The 22,925-nt window shown below is 40.4% G+C and overlaps 1 protein-coding gene across 8 annotated transcripts in view; it reads right to left on the reverse strand.

The window, feature by feature from the left end:
- The window catches only part of GTF2I (general transcription factor IIi), a 101,477-nt gene that overhangs the window by 65,298 nt on the left and 13,254 nt on the right, over positions 1–22,925 (reverse strand). For 6 of the 8 annotated variants that reach the window (XM_039562704.1, XM_039562700.1, XM_039562705.1 and 3 more), the window contains exons 2-9: positions 21,824–21,914; positions 16,380–16,485; positions 15,230–15,368; positions 2,587–2,721; positions 2,040–2,223; positions 1,830–1,858; positions 762–810; positions 10–53 (exon numbers count right to left, since the gene is read on the reverse strand). In XM_039562704.1, coding sequence (XP_039418638.1) covers positions 10–53; positions 762–810; positions 1,830–1,858; positions 2,040–2,223; positions 2,587–2,721; positions 15,230–15,368; positions 16,380–16,485; positions 21,824–21,864 — 727 coding nt within the window. In that variant the 5' untranslated portion in view covers positions 21,865–21,914. Of the gene's footprint in view, positions 1–9; positions 54–761; positions 811–1,829; positions 1,859–2,039; positions 2,224–2,586; positions 2,722–15,229; positions 15,369–16,379; positions 16,486–16,637; positions 16,786–21,823; positions 21,915–22,925 lie in introns of those variants that run through there. The other 2 variants (XM_039562703.1, XM_039562702.1) reach the window with 2 other exon arrangements.

Consider the following 22,925-nt stretch of genomic DNA (forward strand, 5'->3'; position numbering starts at 1 on the left):
TGAACGTACCAGAATCCTTGCTTGGTTCCACTTTCACTTTAACAGGAGGACAACTATAAAAATAAACAAATCAAACAGAATGACATTACTAAAAACAAACCTTAGATTTCTGGGAAGTTCTTCAAGCTTTATAGCTTGTCAACAAAATCAATCTCCCAGAATTTTTTCTAACAAGAACACAAAAATAAAAAACCCTGCATATTGGCTTATCTGATTTATCACAAGGGAATTGCCAGCAATCTCCTATTCCTACATTTTTTTGAGCTACACACAATATTCAAGTCATGTTTAGCGTTTAATGAGAAGCAAACACAGAAGCACAGAAAACTGATCCCTGTTTTCACATTAACAAATTTTTGATGTATTACAGATATAGTATCTTCATTTACTAATTTAAAAAAATCATTTTTTTCAAATTGAGGAGGGGGAAGGAAGCAACATTCCCCTCCCCTGTTCTCCCTCACTGCTGTACCATAAAGCATGGCAAACTTAGCCTTGACTAACAGACTGTGAACTAAGATAACTCATTGGGTTAATTAAACCAAGGAGAAACTTTGCCATTTGTTTAAATTGTAACAGTTTCCTCACAAATAATGATCAAAACAAATAGAAGATTGAGCTTTGTGCTTTTTATAATGCCAAGAAAGCAAAAGTTATTCAAAGGTCAGCTGGGCAGAAAAAGCACATTAAGACAAAGAATACAACATGAAAATAGATAGTTGATTAAAAAAAAATTTAATTCTATATTATTTTAAATTCACCTTCCACATGCAGGTATAATTGAATGTGAAGGATCTGTCATATCAGCTCCTGAAAGTCAAAAGACAATATTTGAATTTCCTGTACTCTATTTACTTCAAACACAAATTGAAAATGTAACATTGATTTCACAAAGCAAAAGCCTGTTCACATTTTACAAGCATATGCACATATTTTCCTTATTCACAGATAATGAGAGAAAGATCCCATTAAACTGTACCTAGACACAAACAGCTTGCATTTTTAGAATGTCACTTAGCACACTGAAAACCTACCTTGTATTTTTGATAGAACTGTATTATTACCAGAATCTCCGTAATTTTCCATCTCTAGTCCTCTACCTGAGCACAGGCAACACATCTCTAATTTTACTAATAAAGCATCAACTTCTAGCTCTTTCACCTAAGAAATTAAACATTTCCTTTTTGACAACATTCCTACAGAGATTGCTTCATCATTTTCATAAAACAAATCCTCACACTTAAGCATTTAGCAAGTAAAGCACCATGATACCGTGAAAGGAACAGGAGAAGGGACTTCTCCTAAGCTAGAAGTGAATCTTTGTAGAGTTCTACAAAATTCACTCTAGCTCAGAATTTTTAATATATAGAGGCTTTCATAGGAACTACAACACCTAGCCACTTCAGAAGAGTAAATTACTTTTTAAAATGAGATATAAATGCCAAAATCAGCTGGGTAGTGGAACACAAGCACTGGAAAGTCTTGGCATTTTCTAAAAACTGAATGCAGTCCTTCATAAGTTCACTTCTCCATCTCCTAGGATACTATACAGTTCACATTAAATTTAAATTCAGTATAAGGATGAAGAATGAAATAGAATGAACTTAATCAATACAAAGAATAAACAGAATGAATGTCATCTCTAACGAGTTGTTCCTGGCAGAACGCATAAAGGAAAGCATTATAGCTCCATAAGTAACGCAACTCACAGTCTAGAAATTTCTGCGTAGTTTGCCACTTTATTGACATGACCAAATGTTCTATGTATATTGCTATCTAAACTCAAATTCCAATCTTTTTCTGTTTAGTCTGAATAAACATTAACCTACCTATGTGTTTCTTCGGTTCTAGGAAAGACCTGTGTTTAAATATGGAAAGAAAAACTCAGTTTTAGCAAAGACATTGTTAATTACTTTGTAGTGTACATTACAGAGAGAATTCCTGGTTAAGAGAAACAGTCTGCAATGTATTTAATTAAAAATTAAATTTGATTTTACTTAAGTACAAAACCAAGTTGGACAAGAAAGAGAGCAAATAACCTGTTGATACTAAATGAGATCTCTGACTTATTGTCCAAAATCCATTTCAGGGTAGAAATATCATAATTTGATGGATGTTTTAATGCGAGTCCTTCGGGCAGGCCCTGCACTATCACAGCAGAATGGTCCCTCTGAATCTCTTCGTATGGCACAGGTACCACCGTTGACTTTCCTAAAGCTTTACCTAGAAAAAAAAGAGGAGGTTGTTTTGACATCAAGACTGCTGAAGTTAGCAAAAGGATGAGCCCCTCATCAAACTTTGTAACTTTGGCTAGGACTGGAGCAAAAGCAAGTGCGGATGCAAATCTTCTCAGGAAACTAAGTAGTGCTGGCACTAATAGGCACTGTGCAATAATCTCAAATCACATCCCACAAAACATCAAATAGAAAACTAACCACTATGTGTGTATTTTTAAGAAACAGCTACTCAAAGTTTCTAAAAATAGCAGTGTAGTTAGAAGGCTAAGATCATGGAGTTTTTTCCTCCAAACTGGAATAAAAATTTAGAAATCTAGAACAGCTCTTCAGAAGAATTTAAAGCACCCACCATAGCAAAAGCAGAAAAAGTCCTCCACGGACTTCCTAAGAGCCTCCAGCTCCACAGTATCCACAGTCTGTCTGTTTACAGGGGGTGTAGTCTTCGTTTTCTGCAGTTCTGCAGCCCTGTCCTCTTCTGGAACACCTGGCAGTTATTTATAAAAATAAGACAGACATAAAATAGTAAGTTATTAGAAGTGCCTAGTCCCTCCACTTTAGACTAGAGATTCTCAAAAAGGAATCCTGCCGGAAAATTTTAAGAATTTACTTATCTTAGAAGTAAATGCACATATCTATGTACATAAGCAATGAGCAAATATAAATTTACACCAGAATTATTATATCCTCCCTACAATCTTTGCAAATATCACCCCCTGAAGAATACGAATGACAAGTTAAGAGACACATCCAAGGAGGCTTTTTTGGGCATGAAGAGGTAGAAAACTACTAATCTCAGGAGAGGATAATACAGTAAAAACAAAATACTAAACTGCCAAGAAAAGAAGGACCAACAGAGTCACCAGGAGAACGGTAAAACACCAGTGTGAAGGGTCCCATAGCTCTCTAATGCTGTGCATGACGTCTTATGCAGCAGTTCTGTCATGTCCTGGTTTATTTATTCTGTATGTGCTTCGCAGAATATTTTACAGAAGGGATCTGACTTTTGCCACAACAGTTCATGTCTCTTTCAAAGGACATTAAAAGTACACACCTCTTACTGCTGAATAAGAGGAGTTGCAAACAAGCCATCATCACGCAAAATAGAGAAGATTTCAGCCCTACATCTTGTTCTAGTCTCTGAGCAAAATTAACTGCAAAAGGACTGAGGGAGTAAGAACACTTCCAGTATTAAAAAGCAAACAGAAGAGACGGTTTCAGGTGGTAGTCCTCCTTTCTCATCATTCAATTCTTGCTAAGATTTACTGAGAATCACTCAGCAAAACCAGAGGCAAACAACAGAGATATGCTTGCCTACCTGGAAGGAAAGGCAAGGGAGATCTGTGTTCCTTTGTGCAAGAGCATGATCAGTGCTGAAGCTGTGTCATGACTTCACCACGAGCCAGCACAGCAGTAAGCCTGAAACACTGCGATGTGCATCACCAGGACTGCTGGCACCAGAATTCTACACTGACACAAGAAAACAAACATCAGTTTGAACAACTGATTACAAATGGGCTGTGAAATGAGCTGAAGCAGCAATGCTTTTAGTAAAACCACATTTATCGTCTTAAAAACTCGTATCTTCACTTCAAAGAGAACCTTGTCCTTCCTCTACAGATGACACATCTGCTTCTTGCCCTGGGAACCCACCTCCAATGCGACATTTAGCTTGCCAGCTCTTCAGGCCTGAAACTTTTGCTTTCTCTGCAGTTATGACAGAGCCTACCAGAACACGAAAAATAATGCAAAACTGGGATACTGTTATATACCTGCAACACAGGTGCTTAATCAATGACAGCTTTTAAGATATGCCCATGGAGTTGGGATAAGAGACATCGGAGACATCAGCTTCCATTTACAGCTACATCTAATGTAGCTTTTTGAGTGGGATTTTTTCCCATGTAAGAAACTGATTCACTGAAAATGCTTTTATTGCCAGCAGCTTCAGAAACTGTACCCACACTTTCTAAAATAATAAACAAACCAAAATTAAGATGACAACACTGCCCACTTCATATGAAAATGAAAAGTAGACAGAAAGATAAAGGATTTTTTTTTCTTATATAGAAGACAAACCCTTACTGGGTTTTTTTATTACATGATCTTTAAGCATTTTCTTAAGATCACATTATGCATCTGCCTCCCTAATCTCTCCCACATTCGTTGGCTGATTTTAATCAAGACTCACAAACAAGATCAAGTTTCAAACACAGCAAGATTTGTAACAGCCCTGCACAGTTGATCAAACCTAGCAGGCATTCACCCCTCCTGGCACTACCAATGGACATACGAATCCTTGGAGGTTACACAACTTCACAGGCTCTTCCGAAGCCCTTGCCACAATTACTGGAGCCCCAAGCAGGATTCAGGCTATATTTGGGAGGGGATGCCTAGGACATATGCAACAAGATCTGCTGTGGAAGAGGGATGAGGGGGCTGTATTTACATGGTAAATGGCTCACGAAGAGGAACAAATGGTTATATGGTGAAAGAATAGCATTCTGCTCAGTTGTGAGCATCCTGCAGAATTAGTCTCACTGCTCTTCTGCATTCAGCAGGATTACAACTGCACAACTCCCAACAACCCTCATTTTGGATTGAGAGTCAAGATATTCTTAAGTGCCTCTTATCTTCTTCTACTATCCAGGTGTTTTGTTTATTCAGAATATCCTTCCCTCCAGATCTGACAATCCAGCATACCACTTAGCTGGAAAAGGAATCTCCCAGCTGTCCCCATTCCTCTAAAACAGAGAGCTGTGTTGGGAGGAGGCAGGCTACATTTCTCCTGCTGAGCAGAGAATGCCCTGCTGGGTCACACTGCAGACAAGCAACAAATCCAGCACTGTCCTCATCTCACCAAAGAATAAGAAACAAATCAAACTTTAGCAGAAAAACAATTTACTTAACTGAAACTTCCTCAACAAAAAGACCTGAAGATGAGATGCTAAACAGAGAAAAGCTGGCACAATTTGGTATCTGAAGCTGATAGAACTCAGGACTCCTCTAGCAAAAGAGCTGTCAGTCCCATGGCAGTTAAGGCACCTTAAAACATCAGAAGGTTTTCAATCAGGTGGCTTTCAATCCCACAGGGAGAGAAAAACAAGAAGTAATTTTAAGAATATGAATGTGGCCCCTGCACAGGCACTCTGAGAGGTAACTTGAGAGCAACAACAATTTTGTGACACTGCTCATATACATATATTTCATTATTTGTGCTTAAGGAAAATCACTGCAATGAAAGAGGGAAAGTAAATGGGTGCATTTTGCTTTGGTTTATAATGTTATTCACCCAATCATCCTGTGAGCTCTGTAAGGCCATCCAGCTTTACAGTCCATGAAACTGGAAAATATCCTCAAATTAAAGAAAAGTCATTTTATAATTATCAAAGGATTACTTAAACCAAACAAAAAGCAAATCACCTGAGGTAGAATTGTCTAGCCATGAAATTTCAAAAAGACTGGCTATCTACAGTAATTTTCTGTTTGTTGTCACCTCTGAGGGAACAAGATGTGTGGTTTCCATGGAAATGGGACTGAACTTTCCCCACAGGTTTTTAAACTGGCTGTTAACTTCATACCCCTTAGCTGGCTAGGCAGAGACAGAACATTAAAGGTTTGTGGCAATCAAGCCAGGCAACCTGGCTGGTACAAGTTACCCAGCTCTGAAACGACCCAAGAAAAACAGCAAGGAGCTCTGAGTTAGGCAGGGCATGGCTAGAGCTAAGGGTGCTGAAAAGGCAGCCAAACTGGCACACCACATGCAAGAGTCTCTGTTCTTAACACATCTACAGGTAAGAGAGGCAGATGACGGTAGCAGAGGAAGCACCCGCAAGGAAGGGAGGTGATAGCAAAACCAGACAGAAAATTAACTTTCTAACACAATCTGAAGTACTAGAAAGCAGGCATTCTTTATTACAGCACTGGACACACTCAGGATATCTCTTCTAATCGAATGTGTGTCCTAAAACTTTACAACAGGGTATGTATTCCATCATGCTCATACATACTTATTACAACGTACTTCCTAGATAATACCACTTTTCCTAGAACTAATTCATGCATTTGCCTCCTGCTGGAAGTCTTTTAATGGTCCTAGAGAGTCATCTAAAGGGGCCTCTGGTGGTAGTACTCACTGAGTGCCACCAATGTTATAGATGACCTTGCCTTGAATTTTTCTTTAGGCATGTGCTGTTGCTTCTTGCTACGTAACTTAGTCAAAAAAGCCACTATGTTCCTCATTATCTGTTTCTCCACTGGTTCCAGCTGCATTTATCATCCTGTGTGCATTCTTTTATCTCTTTTTGCTAGCTAGTCTTTAAGCTCTATCTAGCAACTTTAGCGGACCTGAAAGTTTCTATTCTCTGTGCTATCTATCAGAGGCAAAATAACTTGTGTCTAACTATGTCACAGAAGTTTTGAAAATGCGAGTTTCTTTTTATTTTGACAACTTGGGAAAAGGGGTGAACTGACTCATAAATCATGAGAAATTACCAATAATGTAAAACTTCACAAAAGCAGATTAATTCAACCCTAATGCCATGAGAAAGTGTTTGCAAAGCATGCAAAAAATGCATGGCTAGCTGAGCTGGCCATCATCCACTTCAGGTAAAACCCTTTTATCAATCCAGGAAGTTGGGGAAAAAAGAAGGGAAACTGGTAGAAAAGGGAGAGTATAGCAGGTCACAAGGTAAAGCTAAATGATAGGAAAATTATTTCCATGTCTTTCACAAACACCTAGACATCACAAAGATCTAGGAGGAGCAGGAGGAGCAGGAGGAGGAGGAGAATGAGTTCACATAAGGAACACATGATATATGAAAAATATGTACCACAGAAACTACCTTATTTGCATTGCAAAATGTTAGGGAAAAGGGGATTGCAAGCTGAACCATTTAAGTGAGCTCAAATGGAGACAACAATGGCAAAAAACCCCCCAGGTCTTACAGTAAGAAAGACAGGGATGATTGCTTCAGATTTTACTTTTATTACTTGCAACTGCTTGGTGAGTGCTAGGAATGTTATCTTTAAACTAATTTCTAAGTACGTGATTTATTAGGAATAAACTGGTCACATCTTTAAGTGTAGGTGATTTAACTCATAGCAGCTTTTCTGCAAATACAAAACAGAAAGTGACTGAAAATCCAAAAAGGTTTAGGTTAATACAGTTCAGCTAATTTATCAAGCAGTTACAAACTGCAACAGAAAAATTCTCCCCAAAAGCTAGGGGTGGGACAGAAACAGATGCCAAGTATGAACTACTGCTTCCAACAAACAGAGTACAATGTAAATAACATGGAGAAAACACAATCCTAAAGTGTTGGTGGCAGACACAATGTCTGTAGAAAAGTGTCCCTGCTTTCCAGTAAGAACACCTGAAGCTTCATGTTTTTTCCACAGAATCACAGAATTAACTAGTTTGGAAAAGACCTTTGAGATCATTGAGGATTATTTTATTGAACAAACAAAGATATCCTTATATACCTTGCGCACACCTCTCCCTAGAAAAAAAGATTAGGAAACCGTTCCCTAATTGACCCCAAACAGAGACAGGCAGGTTAGCATTAACACATCACTAAACAGGCAGGATGCAACCTCGCTCAGGTAATGTTAAAAGGACAAGAGAACAATCACATGATCCCTTCCACCAGAAGAGATGCCTGGTCTTAACTCCCAAGTGACAGACATGGCAGGAATAAATACCTCATGTCTGCCAGTACAGTAAGTCTGGGCAATGGTGGCAAGCCACAGTCAGAGTGGCCAGGAGCAGCCACCTGTCTCTGCTGGTCTGGCCACTGGGAGAAGCATAAGTTATTCCAAGTTATCCGTTGCCAAAAGGGAAGTGAAAACTCAGGAACAAAACTGAGAGCCACAGCTGAGTTAAGTTCCTATTAACAGTGACTGGGAAGAGCCTGTTCCGGCAGATACTCAAAATAAATACTCAGCAGACGTTGTTTTAAAAGCTAAAGCAAGAATCACAGATACAGTCCCCATTTGCATTAAATAGGTAGCAGATCAGTGACATCATACATACATGCAAGTCCACCAGTGTTTTGTCAGCATTAATCCTCTGCCTGGCTCTTATTATTTTTCTTTGATTTACTATTTATATCTACAATTCAATGATTCCTTTATCTTCCAAAATATCCTGTAGCTTCAGGAGCATAAACACCACAGAAATCTCTGCTGGCCACAGAATACTTCAAGGCCAGAGACAATGACTGTGGGAAATCAGTTTCCACACTGGCACATGATCTTCAAAAAAACCTGGTATCTTTAAACTAGCTTCATTAGTATCAAGGGATTAGGCTCTGAGCAATATAAAAAGATGTCAGCTAGCTCCAGAATGGTATTTTCACTATAATACCATAGCACATAATCTGAGACAAAGACAATGATGAACACTGTCCTTTAGACATAATGTGAACAAACACAATCAATGGCCGTTAGACCCACTAACAACCTCTGTTATTAGAGTAATACTTGAAAAGGTATTAGGCTGCTTCCATATAGGTCAGGGGATTCAGTCTCTGCTCAGTTTCAAACCTGAGACATCCTGCTTTAGAGCTGAAAAGCTAAACACACCATTTAGATACAGTTTCTATATTACTACAGGCATGACAAGACAGACAGTGCATAATCAGAGGTAATCATAACAGTAAGGAAGAAGCAAATCAAATATATTAATACTTTATTGACATCATTACTGCAGCATCCAAATAAAGTATGATAGAAAGACTACATCCAGACTAGCAGAACAGTACTCACACTAACTAGCAAGCTGCAGTGTTGGGGGCTATCTGAACAGATTTCAAATACATTTTTCATCACTAGTTTAAAGTTAACATAGAGCTACTGAATTAATATAAAGGTTCATGCTACTGTAGCTTGACTCCTACCTACCAGATTCTAAACCCCAGATCTGTGCATGATGCTCTCTGGTCTGCAGTACCACAGTCTGTTCAGCATTGCTTATGGTGAATGTACATACATGATACACAGGCAGGATCAAAACGTAAATAGCTTCATGCATTAGAAAAATGAAAGAAGCCAGCAGGACATGCCAATTAGAGCTTCATCGTGGGAAAATTTATATTTATACCAATAGGTTATACACTTCACTGAGCTTTGGTTAGAAAATACTGAAGTCATGTATTTCTGTACCTGTGTTTTAGATACTACCACCTACAAAGAAAACACAGTTACAAACAAAAATACTGATTTATGAGCTATTTAGATGCCTATAACTAGATGTCACACTGACTTTCAGAAGCCCTGTTCTAGATTTTTAGGTACCTAAGTTGTTTTGTACATCTGGCCCTGTTGCTAGCATTGCTTTTATTACTGCCAGTATTAGAACTAATTGCACCCAGTATCATACAACAGAGAATATTAACAATTTTTTAAACCTCAATCACAAAAGAAGTATTGACTATTTTATTTCACAAAATACTTCTACTTTGGAAAAAACGTATTAGTCAGGCAACTTGGAGTACAGGCACATCTCATCAATTAGGACCAGCCTGTGGGGATGAACAGCTGGGATGAAGTAGACTTCATGGTCTCCAGTGGAGGTGTGATGTAGAGACTGACTACTCAAAATCCTATTTGTATATCCTTATATACTAAAGAACTGCTCTACTCAGTCTTTTTGTGCATTTGAAACCTTCTTGGATATTAAGCTAAAAAGTTCATTCTCCAGAGAGATCATGCACAGTGAACAGCAGCTTCTTTGGAATCAAAACCTGAAGTGAGGACAATTACTGCAAAGCTATAACTACAGCTATGGAGTAGGAAGCCAGCATTCACATAGCAAGACACTAGACATGGTGTAACTTCAGTCAGAGACACTTAGATCTCTCTAGAATATAGGGACAAGATACTACAAGACAAAAATGCCAATTTCAGGTATTCATTTGAAAATTACAACAGGCCAAAGTAGTCTCACAAGCAGTGAGACTCTCAAGTAGTTGCCAATCCTGTTAGAGACATGGTGGTTTTAAGTGTGTTTTGTTTTTTAAGCCAGTAAGATCTAGTCTTTCAAGGTTCTGGTTTTGTTTGCTTTTTCCATCCCACTTTAAACTGCTGAAGCATTACATTGCTTATAAAGACATAAAGGAGCACAATATCAGAATAAGAATTCCCCAGAAAACCTGATAGTTCTATTTTCTCAAAGGCCAGAAGGATTCAATGAGACAGAAGCCTAGCTGCAGATCTTCAAGCAGGTCCACAGTAGCCTAGTTTATGGGAAGAACCATTTTACTCGCCTGCAGATGATGGAGTAGATCCAAAAGGAAACAGTAATTCACATACCAAAGAAACATACTGAGGAGCCAAAGCTGAGCAATCTTTCCCATAAAGTCTGTGGAGAATTGCATTCCATTCATTCATCCTGAGCAGGAGGAATGGCTGTGTTCATTAAAAACACTCAGATTCTGAGCATGCCTGAAGCTACAAGAAGTTCTCGCAACCTGTGGCTGGATGGACATGGAGGTACAGGCAAGAAGAGTGAAAGACCCTGGCCCAAAGTCTCTAGCAGGACTTGAAGTCAAACTCTGGCCCATACCAGATGCATTGTTAAGATCAGTGTGGAAACTCAAGGCCATCAGAAGAAAAATGAAGACTCCAAAAATAAATGACCTATCAACCAAGATGAACCACCTACAGGTACAAAAGATGGCCTCATCTCAGGCAAGTGAGCTCAAAGTTTTGGCACCACCGAAGAAAAGAGAGGCATGACTGGGAGAGCTGGCCAAAAGTTGCAGAGCCAGAATGATTAAGTTTCCCTGCAACCTACATATTAATGGTGTAGCAGCCAGTACCAGTGGAAATGCTAGCAGAAGCAACCAGGATTCTTGGAGAAGAATTGTCTCCCTGGCAGATGGGATGGAACACATAATTCTGGGTAAATATCTTTCAAAGTCCTGAACAGGTGACCAAAAAGGTGCTTCTGAGTCAGGAAGCTCTTCTGAAAGTTCCCTTCTAACAGGCAAATACAATCAGGGGAAAATAAGGCTTCCTCTGGGTTTTGGGGTTTCTTTGGTTGTTTTATAAACTATCTCCAGCTCACGTTCAAATGAGAATGAATTCCACAGAGCCCAAGGGAAACTGCCACGATGACAAAGATGAACACATGAAGGGAACAGCGTTCTTCAGATACCCCAGGACTAAGTCACCTTCTCAGGACAGCTGATAACCCACAACTCCACAGCAATCCACAGATGACAGAGGCACTTCATCTTGCCAAGGCCATGCAAGAGGAACTGAGGACCACACAATACACTTTAGCAGGGGACAGCAACTAAAACAAAGAGGTACTGTTAGAGCAAGATGTGTATGATCTTGATTGCTTACAGCGCACAAGTATCTACACCTGTCCATGTGCTCAATATGAGCAGGTGCTCCAAGTACATGCTCTTTCAACACACAATTCCTTACACAGGCCTAGAATATCAGACACTGCAGGTTACCCAAATCACGTGTTCTGCATACAAGCACATTTAGTTCTAAACTGATTGAACCAGTCCATTTCACCGCAACATATGGCTCACAGCCATCTTCATTAAGCAGAGCTCAGAAGAATACATTATCCGACTCAGTTTTAAATAATTAATGCCTGTTGAGTGGCTTTTCAACACTTATTACACAACCCATACTAAGATTTTTAAAGCATTGTTATAATTAACTCCTAACACATTTTTTTAAGGTAACAAGGCAAACCAGATATGAGCAAGGCTCCTCCTTGCCCTGTGGCAAGGCGTTAGGGAATCCATGTGAGTGAAAGTCATCATGAATGAAAGCCACAGGAAACCAAACTCCAGTGCTGCTTCACTGAACTACTATTACTTTTATCAGTTCTGTACTGCTTAAAAGTGTACATGCTATTTCCTTCATAAACCTCATATATACATTTCATCAGTTTAGCCCACTAATTTATACTCACTAATTTAAAAAAAAAAAAAGCTGCAGGTTTGAAGCCTGAGCCCCACAAATTCTGAAAACTTTTCATACGCTACTCAAATTAGGAGTTGGGAGCTGTGAGGAGCTGTGAAAAATGTGGAAATAAAGACTGGAGATATGTGCTGGCTTGCACAGTCAGACATAAGCAGAGGTGTGCTTAGTAACTAAACTTCTGTTTCCATATTTAAAGAAAAATGAAGATACCCACAAGTGAAGAGGGTATTCTCAATATTGTCAGTACCATGTGCTCCAGAGACTGACATCACAGATAAATTTTTTAAGGTTTCATTCTAACAGCAACGTAAGAATCTCTTAGAAGCTTTTATTAGTCCTAAAGTAACAAGAAGGACTCAACTCGTTAAAAATACAAAGAACTGTGTCCTTCCTGGATTCTTATGAAACACCTACTAAAATCTCAACTACCACTGCCTATTGCTCACTTTCATACTGAACTGAAGAAACACGGTTCAAGAGGAAAGGAACTGTTGCCTCCACAGCTCTACATTTTAGACCAAAAGATATTATACTATAAATTTCATCAAGACTTCAAAGCTGTCAAAGGCAGTGATGGAATCAGCATCACCAGGAATATGTAATGCTATTATTTCTAAAAATTGTTGTTCTGAAGTAATGTTTTTTGGAATTATCAACATCTTTGTCAGGACAGAAGAAAACTACTTCCAGCATCAAGATTCCCCTGAAAGCATGGGAGATGTGCACTTTGTGAAACCATGAAAGCAATGACTGACATTAGTTGACCTTGTTCACACAGATCTACAGCATAATGTTCAGCAAGAATCATAATGAAAACACTGTTTTCAAAGTTAATATTGTTTAATCTTATCAGCCTGACAGTACAAAAACACAGCCCAAGAACGAGTATCTTGTAACTGGAATAAAGCAAAAGCTGAGGATTATCAAAACTAATGTAGGACTTAAACACAGGCATGCATCTATAGAAACCACATCTCATACAGCCAAACACAAGCATGGATGAGAAGCCAGTGCTTCCCACAGTACAAAATCTGAAAGAGAGATCTAGCCAGGAGATCAAACAGCAAATCTCCATAATTTCAAACTCCTTACTAATAGATGTGTCCAGTACACAAAGGCCCTGTTATATCAGGGCCCATGATAGCACTGTACTGGTAATAAAACATAGTACCTAGGATGTCAGGGAAGGCCTTTAGGCAACAAAAACAGAACAAAAAAAGAAATCAGGTGCAAAACTGAACTCCTGCCCCAGTACTCAGATAGCAGTTCTCACAAAGAGCAGTATTAGAAGATTGTTCCTGTAAAAAAATGCGAAAAAAAAAAAAGAAAAAGAAAAGGATTCATCTTATACTTGACTCCTCAATCAGGTTGCAATTCTACATTTTGATATCAGTGATCCGTTACAACCCAACATCACGGTGACTTTCATTTGAGTAAGTATGTGCACAGAAAGTCACTGTCCATACCAGTAGGACAGTGACAAAAAAACCTAGAGCCCTACCACAAACAACCGACCTTGAGACAGAGCCTCCAAGAGAATTTTACCTAGCAGCAAAAGCATTTTTGTGAGTAAGTCTTTCTGTTACAGACAAAACATAGTTGCTTTCCAAGCAGTATTTAACTTGACAACAACTTGACAGTTGTTTTTAAACTCCTCCTCAGACTGATTCTTCTATCATACCCGTCTTGGGTTGCAGTGTATTCTATTACCATCCTCATGAGCTGTTGAAATCAGGTGGGGCAGCTTCCTTGCTTCCTGCCTCCAGACTATCTTTTGTTAATGAGCCCAGCAATGCCCTGCCACATGACTCATCATCCCATTATGAGATGCTCCACCCAGAGGGAGGAACCAAGCATTCCATCCTGGCTATAATCTGAGATTCTGAACACCTGAGAACCTTTCCACTAGATTCCCAGAGGACAGGAGCTACATAGCCACCTTCTGAAGAAGAGCAGGCCCTTTTTACAGGATCACTGCTTTGACAGAACCACATCCATCACTTCAGGAGGACTGCAGCCACCATTTTATCGGACTGGCACCACCACCCTGACTAACAGGGTGCCAGGTTGTATCCTGACTCTGTCAGTTTATCCCAGTGTTGTCTGCCTTTATTTTTTTTTCTTTTATTTCCCTATTAAATTGTTATTCTGACTTGATGCCTCCCACTAGTTTGCTTTCAAACTAGTACAATACCCCGCCCTTGACCTTCATCTTCTCTCTTTCCCTAGGCAAATAAATGTACATTTTGTTATTCATTAGGCACTGTCCACCACCACCACTTCCCTAAATGAGCACATCAATGCTCCCCCAAATAGTCATCAAATCTTTGAAACCTATCCCTAGAAGTACTGTCCTGTACTCAATGAATCAAGTTTTATGAACACAAAAGTTACACTGTTTTACTGTAAAAATGAAATTAAACAAAAAGCACACCCTAGATGTGTGTACTTAAAGGAGTACAAAAGTAATGCAGATGTAATTTTAAGTCATTACGGTACAGATGCATACTTCCGTGTACTAAATAAAAATGATATTAAAAAGCTACATGAAAAAATACTATTTTGTCAAAACTGTGCATCTGCTTTAGTAAGGCATGAAGTGATTTGAAGAACCAGGACCACCTGAGCTGACAGAAGTACTCCTCTACCTGTTCAGTGTTCTCCTCAGTCTTCCAGAGTGGAAAAAAAGTTTGGAGGAGGGGATACAAAGAAAAATTAGCACACACTAGGAAATGCAGGATGTATTATAAGGGTGGACAGTCTAATACTTCTTACTGTACTAGTCTGTCACATTATCTAAGAAAAAATGAACATTTCCAGCCATTGTACAAATAACATTCCAAACAAGACCACTGTTACTGCTCACTTTTATGTTCCTAAACAGCTCAATTTGCCATAGCAAACATAATTATAGCATGCAGCAATGATAGACAGAATTTTGCTCCCCAAAGTTATTAGTGTTATTATACATATTACTATACATATATATATACACACATTATGCAGCTTGTGACATACAAAAATAAAACATCAAAACTTACAGTATTCATTAAAATCCTTCTTAATATCTTCCCTAGAGTTGACAAAGGCTTTTCCTCTCTCAGTTCCAACTACAAAAACAGTTCTTTCATATACACCAATACAGGCAATTTCTGCCTTGGACTTGGCAAGTTCTTTACACTATAAAAAGAAAAAGAAAAGGCTTTTATTAGCATAGTTAAGATACAGTTATTAAAAATGTATGTGATATCATATAAAACAACTACTATACTGCTGCCAACGTCCACCCTTCAGAAGGTACTGTGAGCAACACAACATCAGCCAGCAGCAAAGCACAATTTACACATCTGGAAAGCTTCATCAGAAATATTAAAAGCATTGTAGATGCATTAGCAAAATTAAGGCTTTGTATAGACTCAGAGATGCATTGGTTTTAATTAAAATGATTTATGACATTAATCCATGTTAAATTATCACTTCCATGTTAATCATACTGTCTTACTCCAACTTTCAACAAAGAAAAAATGACACAAAGCCTTTAAGAACCAAATATATCCAATGGAATAAAAGACTTGCAATCTATTGTCTTGTAACTGTTCCACTCAAAGTCTCATTGCTAAAAAGAAAATGTTTGTTCTTGCTTATCATTAAAAAACTCCAATTTTAAAGAACCAAATTTTGACAGTGCCCCAACTTCAAGGAAACAGGACAGTCATTTCTACTCACAGCCCCAGCCAACCATAAACCCCACCACACAATTAAATAACTTCTACAAAACAGGTGATATGCCAACAAAAAGAAGTATTTTCTGAACAAGTTTTGTTGCGTTGGTACAGCAGCTAAGGACAAGGCATTAGCCTCAAAATGATTTATTCACTCTACATTTCATATGACAAAGACCAGAATACACTCTTGCCGTTCAACCATGCTGTACCTAAGCAATCAACAAATATTTCTCATTTTTTTATTTGACAAAATAATTTTTAAAACAACCACACCACAAGAAACAAGATTACTGTTAGCATGAATTATCCCAAGCAAAGATAGAGTTACAGCTGGTCGGACAACACACAATATGGTAAAGATACAACAATCCACCTTCCCTGCTGCCCAGTGGGAAGCAATATACTGGAGTAATCCTGCAAATACCAAGACAGATTTATGACACAGAAGCTTAACTTCTCTACTAACCACTGACTCAAGTCCTGATATGAGGAACGTAACCACCATTCTGCTTTCCAAGGATTCCTCATCATGGATGGATGTTGCTGGTGCAGTAGTTTGAGCCATTTTCCTCCTGTAAGACGAAAGGAAAAAACCTTTTCAGATACATACAACAGTGCAAGAAAATGAAAACCTCTCTTATGCAAGCAAAGAAAAAAATAAATTCAAAATCCCATAGAACACAGCTCACAACACACAAGCAACCAAATAAATAGGTAAACTAACAGGAGAAAGTGCTTGCTCTTCTATTCTTTCATGCTTCCTGCTGTTTCATCCAAAGCTGGAGCTAAACATTCAAAAGTTAAAATGCTGTAGCATGATCAGGCCACTATGGGGAGAAATAAGATGGAGTTGAGTTGCAGGCTGTAGGATCTGCCTGCAGAGGCACGTGGCAGCACAAAGGAGCACACGGCAGGACCCTGGGAGGAGGAGATGTCATGTGGCAGACCCCCACAGAGAGGAGCCTGCCGGGAGCTGACCGGACGGGCGAACAGCGAGTGATCCTCCCACAGAAAGACCTTTAGAAAGTGTGTTGCTGATGTGGCAACACAGGATAGGTCACGTTAGTAGTGAGAACTACCACATAATGAAATACTGTGCCTTGGAAAAGTGTATAAAACCAGCTCATTCCTCTGAATAAATGATTCAGATTCCCTGCTGGTCTGGGTCTGTGCCTCAATCACCGACAAATGGTGTCCCTGTGTGAGGAATTTATTATACGCCTAACTGCGTGTCCATTGGTGAGCCCTGTGGGACTTGAAGTGCTGCTGAAAGAAGCCGAGAAGCTGGCCAGCGATTGATCCCTGCAAGTTGTAGGTGAGCCATGGGGAACGACGGGGGATGGTGTATCCCACTAACAGAATGTCACAGAGACATTGGAACGGATTTTAAAGAAACATGGCAGGAAAGTTGAGTCTACAGGTTTGAACAAACTCTTGTTCTGGGCAAAAGACTGTGACTGAACTTTAGAAAGGACCAATATTTTTGATCCTCGGACATGGGATGCTTCAGATGCGTTGTGGAACCGAGTTGCGCAAGGCGATGCAGCGCTGATGGAGCTTTTGTGTCCGTGGAGGACAGTGTGTAAGGCGCTCATGGTGCCTGCAGCACCCAGAGACCGGATAAAGAAAGACGCTTGTGCCACCGCAGCAGCTGTGCCGACCCCTTCTGTGCTGCCAGTGAACCGTAAGTCTGTTGGGGCTGAGGGAGGAGAACCAGAAGGGGCCCCTCATCCCCCGACCCGTTTGACCCTGGAGGGGAACCGGACGGTACCGTAGAAGAGCTCACGCCGCCACGTGCCATGCAGCATCAGCTGGAGCTGGGTCGCGGCGAGTGACTGGAGCTGGGGGGGCCCTTCCTGGTAGCGTGTTCCCTCTCTGCCCTCTGCAAGAGTGCAGCGGCGGCGGCGGCAGACGCGGCGGGGGGAGAGCGTGCAGGGCCACGGGGGCGCGGCACCGGTGAGCGCGCAGCACCGGCCAGCACATGGCAGCGAGCACATGGCAGAGCTGGGAAGCAGTGGTGAGCACATGGCAGAGCTGTGCTGCACCAGCGAGCACATGGCAGAGCTGGGAAGCAGCGGCCAGCACATGGCAGAGCTGGGAAGTGCTGGTGAACACCCTGCCAGCAACACAGCGAATCTGGTGGCGTGAGCGCGGCTCTCTTTATATGGGAAGGGAGGAGAGGAGCTGGCGGGACCCGCACAGCCGCCCGACCTGTGCTGCTACAGCCAGGCTCCCGTTCCCTGCGGACCCTCGGGAGCTGATACTGTGCTGGAGAAAAGGACTGAGTGGACCGACGGCCCCTTCCTCGGGGGTGGAAGGTGGCTGCAGCATTCAGCATTTGCACTGGCTTGTGCGGGGGTGGCTGCGGGCTAGGTATGTCGTTTCTGCAGCTGGTCCATAGAACTCTTCTGGTTTTGTTACTCAAAATGTTGCCACAATCCTGGACCCTATCTCAAAAATTGCTTTTTTACCACACCACCTTGTCAATTAGAACCGCATTGTTCTAATTGCTTTTTGTTAGGGATGTTCCTGTAATAATCATAATTTGTAAGCTATATTTTCAAGCAGAAATTAACTGATATGTTTTTTCGAAGTACTCTTTTCCTACTTGAAGAAACTGGAAGAACAGCTCCCACGTTGCTGCTTCCCTGATGTGGAAAAGGTTACCACTGGAATGAAAGACGGCAACCCTCTCATCCTGCAGCAGCTTCTGACTCAGGGCTTGTTACCTTTTGAAACCACTTAGAGAGTTAATATTATTATAATTGTAATGTCCAAGGCCTGGATTTGTATACATTCTGTGAAATGGTGAAGTATTTAAGCAGTTGAGGATAACAACCTTGCTTATTTTTACTCAGTGCACACTTGTTGTTCTATTAGATGTATTATTTTACTGTTCATAGTAAGGAAACTGCATGTTATGTTACACATTTTCCTGAATTTGGTTGGTTGAAATATGTTCGTTACGATTGCTACCCCTTCCACATATATTTTTGCTTCCGCCCATAAAAGTGAACATGCAGAACGGACCTATAGTGCTCTCAAGTTCAAATTGTTAAAAAAGGGGGGGGGGGGGGTGCAAAAATGGGGCATACCCCCACAAAAGACTGCAAAAAGTTTTATATGTTCTTAATTTTTCAATCGCATTCAGAATGATCACAGGCTCACTTAGAAAAAGCTGAAGTACTTGTTAGGATCTTGAAAGTGGAAAATGGGAAGGCCCCTTTCCATTGATAAACTGGGGGCAAGGACGTGCTTGTGTTGCCACAGATTCTGGTCCAAGATGGGTACCTGCAAGAGTGGTCTGACCAGCCTTGGATACTTCAGCTTCATAATCAGCTTGTGGAAAAGATAAACTTCTGAAGTCATGTTCCTCCTAACTGATATTAATAAAGTTTTTAGGCAATTTTTTAAGTATTTCAGGGAAACCTCTCAGTCAAGGCTTGAGGCTCTGGCCAAGCCCTAGCCCTGGCTGACTGGAGATTATACCATCAGACCCAGGTGTTTCTGCCCTAAAGGTGTAATCAAGTCACTTTGACTTGTTGATTTGATCTTATAAAAGCTGGACCCTCTTTCGAGGTAAACTTGGAAGTCTTGCCCAAGAAAGACTCTCTCCAAGTCTTCACTGTGAAACAGGACCTCCCAGCAATTGCAGACTGGGTGGTGGTAAAAGTTTTAGACAACTTTACGTTGTTTCTCAGAGTTCTATCTGTTTAATCACTGTCTTCATACATAAGACTAGTTATTGAGTATTTTCATCTATCCCCCTGTTCATAAGAAAGATACTGCTTTTGTGATGGAGCTTATTTGGTTCAGGCAGTGGGCCAAACATGTTCTCATGTTAAATATGTTTTGTTTCATGATTCTTGTTTGTATAAAACAAAAAAGGGGGAATTATGGGGAGAAATAAGATGGAGTTGAGTTGCAGGCTGTAGGATCTGCCTGCAGAGGCACATGGCAGCACAAAAGAGCACAGGGCAGCACAAAGGAGCACAGGGCAGCACAGAGAAGCTTGTCTCCGCCAGACCCTGGGAGGAGGAGATGTCATGTGGCAGACCCCCACAGAGAGGAGCCTGCCGGGAGCTGACCGGACGGGCGAACAGCGAGTGATCCTCCCACAGAAAGACCTTTAGAAAGTGTGTTGCTGATGTGGCAACACAGGATAGGTCACGTTAGTAGTGAGAACTACCACATAATGAAATACTGTGCCTTGGAAAAGTGTATAAAACCAGCTCACTCCTTTGAATAAACGATTCAGATTCCCTGCTGGTCTGGGTCTGTGCCTCAATCACTGACAGGCCACAAGCCCTCTGTGCCTAGAAAAATGCATGTTAATTGATTAGCTGAATTTACATTGATTTTTTCTTTATAAGCATGTTTGCAATTCCAGCAATCTATATAAACACAGCAATGGCATTAACAAACTTAACTGGCATTAACAAACAAATGGCAAATTGTAATTATGACGCAGGTATTAGAACAACCTTCCCTATAATTATGATGGCCTAGCTCAAAACAATCAATCACCACCCTGCCCCAAAATCACAGCTTTAAAGACTATAGTAACAGTAACCACAAGGTGACATTCTTACTTGCATATTTTTCAGTTGTAGGATTAACTCAAAGCTAAGCAGTCTCAACTAAGGTGCTAAAATAACTAAATTTCAGCAGCAACACAAAAAAACCCCTTCTTTCTGTAGGTCATTCAGGAGATTTCCAACTTACTTAAGACATTAGTAATAATCAAGGCTTCTTTATACTTCTGCTGCTAGAATTGTTTATAAAAGACTGATATATATGAGAATGAAGTTTTAGCAGCTTGTAAGAGCACATTTTTCTGTTGGAGTGTTGCAACTTGTTGAGTTTACACATATCTAGAGCAATAACCTGACATGCCTGGAGGAAGAGAGAACTGGTAGATAATTTAGCTGTAACAACTCCACATGCAAGTCAAGAAAAATCACCTCGAAAGACAAGACAGATCAGATAAACAAGACACTTCACAGCTTGCTGCTCCTGTAGAACCTGGCCGCATAATGTGGCTCAAGTTTTCAAAGGCGACATGTATCTATTAGATATGTAGACAAGTCAGGGCAGCCCATTACATGTGATAATGTGCTGACTTTGGAAAAAAAAAGGCACTGTGTTGTTTCTAGGGCTTAGAGCACTTCAGACTACAAAGTGAATGGGACAGGAAAAAACCCCAAAAGCCCAAATTATCAACACTGCGAACTCAAAACACATCTAGTAGCCTTCTGGCTCTCAAGCACAGGCCAGCAAATTGCATTCTGGATGAACTGCATTCTGGATAAACTGGCAGGGAGTGGCACAGTCAGCAGCTGTTTGAGGATTCCAGTAATGAAGACGCTGAACACTGGCACCTGCTACACTGAGGAGGAGGCAAACAGGTCGAAAAAGGAGCCAACTTTGAGAATTAATATAAAGGAACAACAATTGTCATATTATGTTGATGGCTTCAGCAACCTGAGACAGGGCTGATGGGGAGATAGAGGCTGATGGGGTTATCCTTCAGAGGAAGAGAGGCATTGCTTGTGGAATATCAGAGGGAAAAGGGATATTATGACATAACATAAATAAATCTTTAGTGAGCCATGACTTTTGATACACAATAGAGTTCTCAAGCTCATCTTTGGAGCTCCTTTAGAGTTGAGATGCTGACAGTGATTTTAAACATGATAGCTTTTAGACTGTAAAATGACACCTTAACAATCACAATATTAAAGATTAAATAGAAGATAACTACACATTTCCCCTTTGTCCCATAGCTCTACTCACTATCTGATGCAGTTGTTCTGCACCAGTTCAACACCTCCCAAACTAGCAGTGGCACAAGCATATCCCCATTCTAGGTGAAAAATCATGCTACATAAAACACAAGAGTAAACTTACTTTTGTTGAAGAATGGTTAGAGGATCAGGGACATGGATCATTGATAGAGCTGTAGGGTACAGATCAATAAAAGAGCTGTACAAGCAAAGGCCTGCATGAGAAAATACCTGCATGAGAAAATGCCTGTGTGAGAAGCAAGCCTGAGAACCAAAAGGGAGTTTTAAGGAGGTACAGTGCTGTGCTGATAAGATGTACTGACCATGAGAGGGGAGGAAGAACTTTGATTTCTCAAGTTAAAACATAAATAATAGAAGCTTGCCAATGTAGTCTTTTATCTAACCCAATTATGTAGAAACAAGAGTGTGCTTTCATAAGTTTAAACCAATCAAGAACTGACAAGCATGTATGCTCATACTATATAAGTGCCTTGTATTACCAATAAACGAAGCTTGCTTTATCAATCACACTGATTGTCTGCATGTCTTCCCTCGCCAAAGTCAGCAAGATACTTTCTGATTTGCAAAGCTACCTTGTCCAGAAAACAGACCAAGGAAATTCCAGAAATCATTTGAAGGCTATGGATGCACGAGCACATCAGAGAAGTGCCAGTTCAAGCTGTCTCCCCATGCAGAATTGCTCCCATCCCTGGAAGGTGATTTCTGATCCATAGGTACACAGTGGATCAAGCCAGGGAGCTTGTCCAAGGGAACAGAGAAGTGTTCCACAGAACTGGGGCACAGCCTCAGTATCTCAGAATCACATCTGGATACAAAGTTGGGTCAAATTAGGTTATCATCACATAAGTCTTCTAATAACATTTGGAAGAGTCTTTCCAAAGTACAAAATAACAGTGTCTCCTATTTTTGGATACCCATTCTTTAAGCAGTCTGCATGATGACAGATCAGTGTTCAGTGCAGATTCAAGAGACATCCTTGCTGCACTGTGGAAGCATAAGAATACGTTTTCCTACCCACTTGACAGTGAGGCACATATTATTGTGCCAGTGGGCAGGGTCAGCACAAAAGACACAGCAACTTAAGGAATAAGTGTAATTTACTATAATGCCAAACTGCAAAGAATTACAAAACCGTACGCTAAGCAATGCATCTAATTATTACTACAAAAGACTGCCAATTGTGATTAAGAAAGATATACCACCAG

The sequence above is a fragment of the Corvus cornix genome, chromosome 19 (assembly GCF_000738735.6).
Source record: "Corvus cornix cornix isolate S_Up_H32 chromosome 19, ASM73873v5, whole genome shotgun sequence".
Classification (NCBI taxonomy): Eukaryota; Metazoa; Chordata; class Aves; order Passeriformes; family Corvidae; genus Corvus; species Corvus cornix.